This window comes from Anguilla rostrata, chromosome 8 (assembly GCF_018555375.3).
Source record: "Anguilla rostrata isolate EN2019 chromosome 8, ASM1855537v3, whole genome shotgun sequence".
Classification (NCBI taxonomy): Eukaryota; Metazoa; Chordata; class Actinopteri; order Anguilliformes; family Anguillidae; genus Anguilla; species Anguilla rostrata.
Window position 1 is genome coordinate 40,551,314 of NC_057940.1, and position 6,000 is coordinate 40,557,313.

The 6,000-nt window shown below is 41.2% G+C and overlaps 1 protein-coding gene across 3 annotated transcripts in view; it reads left to right on the forward strand.

Moving 5' to 3' along the window:
- Positions 1-5,565, forward strand: part of LOC135261706 (electrogenic aspartate/glutamate antiporter SLC25A13, mitochondrial) — a 63,968-nt gene extending 58,403 nt beyond the window's left edge. For 2 of the 3 annotated variants that reach the window (XM_064348245.1, XM_064348248.1), the window contains exons 17-18: positions 2,549-2,639; positions 3,574-5,565. In XM_064348245.1, coding sequence (XP_064204315.1) covers positions 2,549-2,639; positions 3,574-3,751 — 269 coding nt within the window. In that variant the 3' untranslated portion in view covers positions 3,752-5,565. The remainder of the gene's footprint in view (positions 1-2,548; positions 2,640-3,573) is intronic. The other variant, XM_064348246.1, reaches the window with a different exon arrangement.
- The last annotated feature ends 435 nt before the right edge of the window (positions 5,566-6,000 follow it).

The window sequence follows — 6,000 nt, forward strand, 5'->3', positions numbered from 1 at the left end:
GCTTCACGCTACGAAAACACAATGGAGTCGCCTCCAGAAAAGAATTTATGTTATGTCGAAGTGCAACATCTCTTTAATCGGCTAACTTGATGTGGTTAGCAGGCTAGCTATTTAGCTTTCTTGTGAACCAGAGCTAACGTTATACTTACCTTCATAACCGAATATAAACTTCTCAAAAAAGAATTTATAGCCCTTGTCCAGTTTAGACCGCTTAACGTTCACTGGCAATGCTTCGACAATGCGGATAACATCGGACAGTGAACTTTGGCAGAGCTATCAGGGACTGTGAGAACACACGTCGCTGTTTAGGCTCAATTTTTCGCTGTCAGAAATGGACTTGCGTCCATAGCAACGGTAACCGGAAACAAAGTATCCCTACATCCGGTTTTGGTCGCCATCTTGTGAAATAGGCCTATTAGTTCATGCACAAGAAAGCTAACAAAAGGTCGAGAGTTGATTCTGGGTGTGGAGACTGCAGTCTGTTGCTGTTGTCGCTCGAAATGGCCGTAAAGCAGGCTTTACATCTTTGGATGTGTCAAAATAGACTTTGTATGGTTGCCACTGGTACTGACTTACTTGACTTTATTGATGCTGACAGCAGCAGCAGGATGAATTCTGAAGTATACAAAAACACCTTATCTGCTCAGATCCAACCAAATGCCTCTAAACTCATTGGATGCTGCTTCACCTTGCAGCAGGACCCCAAATGTGTTTCACATGCTGAAGACATGTTCATTTATAAGATCATGTTAATTTGTCGAAACTCCTTTGGTCCCCTAAAATGAGAGGGGACTGTGAATAAAAAGGACTATAATTTCTACATGGATCACTGAGTATGGATGTAAATATGCTTAAATTAAAGCTGACAGTCTGAATTACTTACCTCATATATACGTTTGACCAAAAGTATCTGGACACCCCTTGGTCTGTGGTTGTTTTTCATGGTTTGGGCTAGACCCCTTAGTTCCAGTGAAGGCAAATTGTCATGCTACAGCATGCAATCACGTTATACATGATTCTGTGCTTCCCCCACCGTTTGTGGAAGGCTCTTTCCTGTTTCAGCAATGACAATGCCCCCCAGGCGCACATATAGAAATGGTTTTGTCGAGAACAGCGTGGGAGAACTTGACTGGTCTGCACAGAGCCCTGACCCCACCCCAATCCAACACTTTTGAGATCAATTGGAAAGCCAACTGCGAGCCAGGCATAATTGCCCAATCAGTGCCCGACCTCACTAATGCTCGCCTGGCTAAATGGAAGAAAATCCCTGCAGCGATGCTGTAATATCTAGTATAAAGCCTTCCCAGAAGAGTTTTTTTATAGCGGCTAAGGGTGAACCAACTCCGTATTAATGTCCATAATTTTGGTAGAGATGTTGGATGTCAGGTGTCCACATACTTTTGGCCATGTACTATCAGTAAGAGATAAACCACGACATGATGTGCATATACAAGAATATACGGCACGATGGTGGTGGTCGTTAACCACCCTGAAGTGCCATATATTGTTGTATATGCACTGGCATGGAGTGGTTTATGTCTCTTGTACCATGGCTAGAACTGAAATGCTTGAAAAAATTTAATGGTGTTTTAAAAACTTATAACCAGGTACAAAATTAAAACATTATGTACACCTCTGCCTCTTAGCTATATGTAGTTCCTCTGCTTACTGTTGATGGCATCAGAGTTCCAATTCTGCAGTTGACTATCACCTAAACCATGGGAATAGAGAAAAGACATTTAACAATGAAAAACGAAGTGCATATTAACTTTTGGTAGGATGCTATATTGCTAGCTCTTATTATCATCGAGGTAGCTGCATGGCACACACAGTATGTCACTAGTAGTTACAAAAGCGCCATATTTATAGAATAGGTTTTCAATTACAGATTGGCATACCATAGTGCATTTAGTTTCTGTATCGTTAAGGGATATAGCAGCCAGTCGTCTATGTCATTCACTCTAATCCACATGACTACGCTACGTTAACATTTCCAAACTTAATACATACTTCACCTCTGACCAAAAAAATGCTTAGCTAGATGCAATGTGTTGCAGCTAAGAAATTGGCTGGATAAAAATGCTTTTTATTTGTATATTTAAACTTTATTTAAGCTATTGAGTTTGTGAATCAGCTGTGCAATAACCTGTTGCTATTGTTATATTTTCACTCATTTATTTCTGGATGCGGATGCAGAAATCTTGAATGTGTCAACCATTTTGGTACCTATTGATTTCTAAGCCAACAATTTGAAAGTTATTGGGCAGTGATTTCGAACTGCGCAAAAACCATTACATACTGATACACTTCCACACTTTCTGCATGTATTTTTTTTCTATAACCTTCATCAGCTGTTTTGGGCATTTTCAATATTTATATTTTCACTGTCTTATTATATAATAATATAATAATGCATAATTGATATATAATATTAAGATATAATAATATAATAGAAATATAACAATTAGAGTAGTTCAAAGAAAGATAATGACACAAATATTTGAACTTCTATGGTTAAATGTGCTCATATCTTGTGTACTCATTGCAGCTCGAGTGTTCCGTTCCTCACCGCAGTTTGGAGTCACTCTGGTGACCTATGAGCTGCTGCAGAGATGGTTCTACGTGGACTTCGGTGGACAGTAAGTTTTTCCGCCACTCCATTTTGATCTTAAGCAAAATGGCTTTTCGCACGCCGTGGCATTAGGTATATTACCTTGCCTGAATACCATTTGAGGCGGGGACCTTTCTAGGTTTTCATCTTTTAGAGAACATGACAAAAATGGCAGCTGCTAAAAAAAAAAGAATGTGGTGATCTAAATGCCACAAAAATTTGCAACTATTTGAAAGGTATGATCTTCCAAGAGGGCAGTTTCTAAGAAATTGCCATCATTTGCAACACTTGAACTTTGCTTTTAATGGTGGGAGATGTCTTGTTACAGGAATAGTGTTTAAGGCCTGATTGAATATGGCTTGTAGGTGCTTTGTCCCTTCAGTAATCCCAGAATGCCGTCAACCAAACGGCCTATAAAAAGTCAGCTGACTGCTTGAAGCCCTCCCACTGGGAATCAGTGTGGCATTTCCATAAAGGCTTTGCCCATGAGCTCTCTAAGCACTGGCACCAGCCAGTGAAAGCCAGAGCAGGAAGAAATGGCTTTATGCGGGTGGAGTCCAGCGTTCAGCCTGTCCTTCTTGTCAGAAATTCCCTCATGTTCTCATGGAGCTAAAAGTGTCGCCATCATGGTGTGCGCAAAGCCTGCACGCGCACCCACATCTTCTGTTGATGTGTCGGTTATCTGAAGTGGTTTTGCCTTGTGGACCTCGCAAAAGACCATTCGGCTAATATTGGTTAGGAGGGCTTTAAAAATAGATCTCTTTTTGTCCTTAGTGGAGAGGTCAAGAGCAGCCGAAATGCAAACAAACTTGAAAACCGGCACGGAATTCTTTATTTGTGGTTCCATTGCACTTAGGGAAAAAAAGACCTTGGTTGCTCCCTGTTTTTTAATATTCAGCTAAACTGTTTATTTTGAGTGGCGGAAAATGTAGAACATGAAAACCCGCTCTCTTTTACCACAGAAAACCAGTTGGCGCGGAACCCACCCCCAAATCTCGAATCAGCCTGCCGGCACCGAATCCGGACCATATCGGGGGTTTCAGGTTGGCGGTGGCCACGTTTGCGGGAATCGAGAGTAAATACGGGCTCCATCTTCCGCGGTTCAGTGTACCAGCGCCTCCCTCCGCGGATCACCCCTGAGAGGACATGCACCACCCACACACACCCACACACACGCACACACACATACCACACACGCACGCACACACGCACACACGTACCACACACACACACACACCCACACACCCACCACGCACACACACATACCACACACGCACGCACACACGCACACACGTACCACACACACGCACGCACACACGCACACACGTACCACACACACACACGCACACACACACACACGCGTACCACACATGCACGCACACACACACACACACGTACCACACATGCACGCACACACACAAACACACACACACAGATACCACACACGCACGCACACACACACACACACACACACACGCACACACACACACACACATACCACACACACACACACACACACACACACACACACGCACACACACACACACCTGCTCTGTGCCTCTTCTCAGCCCATCCTATGAAAGCAGAAGTGCTTCCTACAGAGTGGCTGTAGTCAATATCTTACTGACAGAATCACACCATGACTAGTACAATACTCACACCATTAAATTAGTATTAAAGATTGGATTTAAAGTATTTTTTTAGTAATATTTATCACTATATGACATTATATTGCTGTAAAAGTTATACTTGCAAAAGTGCTGGTATGTTACCGGTATAAATACTGTAGTATCCTGTGTACTGTCAACTGTCTCGTTCACTATTAACTTTTTGAGGAGTGAGATGTTTATTCATGTGGCCATGTAATTGTCTCATATCTCACATGTTTTCTTGGAAGAAGAGGTTTTTCCAACCACATGAGTTATAACTCGCTTAGTGATTTTGGGTTGATTATCGTTGCTAGCAAACAATCCATCCAGCAGAAAGCACTCCTAACTGGTTTTCAGGTTTGACTAGGTTTAGTTAAGGTCACGTCCAAACAGATGCAAATGAGTGTAAATGGTATACGGATTATATAAATGATGTAACCATTGTAATTTAATGGTTAAATGCAACTATCAGCAAAACTTGTGATAAGAAAGCACAGGGACTTCCGGGTGGAATTACTGTGATCAGAGAATTTAAAAAAAATGCTTCATAACAACAACATGCAGCTGTTCCTTTGTTCAGGAAGCATATTAATTGCTGCAAAATTATGTAATTGAATCTTTAAAGGAGTGGTATCATGACATAAATAGCGAATAATTGTAAAACTTGAATGTAATTTAATTTTAATTATTTAAAGAATTCTAAAGTAGCAATATGTGAGTGATTGTGTTGAATCTTGGTCTATTTTTAGAGTGAAAATGACTGTAGTGTCTGTCTTTACTGTGTGTTACTGAGATGTGAATAACAGTCAGGCCCAGCCAATGAGACTGCATTGTTTCTCAGTCAGAAGGTGGTAACTGCAGAAATGATTAATCACTGTCAATTTGATTCTCTAATTTAATTTTATGTTTTGCAGAGCGGTGATACATTAGCGCGTGTATGGTGTGTCGTACGTGTGCCTTAGGCTATGTATGGCAGGAATGTGTGTACCAATACAAAAGAGTAATAATGTACTGTTATACCTACATATATACTAATACATATGCTAATGCTAACAGACAAGTGCCTCATCTTTGCCACTTGTCAAGAGAAATGTATTTATTTTCATTTATACTTTGACCAATCCTGAAGTTACTACACATTTCATTTATTTTGTCAACGTGGTTTAATTCAGCATAGCAACACACAGTTTGCTAGTGGAAGGTGCTTAACCACTAGTCTTGCTGACAATTTTGTCTGAAGTACAACATTATCTGATTATGCTGGACTGAAATAAATGAACTGAAATATATTTCTTTCAACCAAAATGTGTATTTTTTTTTTGTCAATGTAGACGAATTAATCAAATGGGACATTTTTTAAAAAATGGAAATCTCATTTATAAGTCATTTAAGGTGCAAAGGTCATGCTTTGGTAGCATTTTAAATTTGCAATGGAGAGTATTTAACAGAATCTGAAGGCCAATATGTGTGTAGCACTTAGCATAATGCGAAATAGAAATTATTTTAATCTGCTCAGACGCTCTTTTCGAAACGCATCAAATTGAACTGAGTGCTCTTGTGGAAAACCGCCCCCTGTTAATTTGATCAAGAAGAGTGTCGATCTGTGCGAAAACAACGCGTTCGTTGTTGAACTGTCGCACGTCCGGCGGCGGCGGCGGACTCCGCTAACACACCCCGCCGCGTCTCAACCTGCGCGCGGGCGCGGCGGAGGTGGCCTGGCCCCGACCGGAGGGGGGCCGG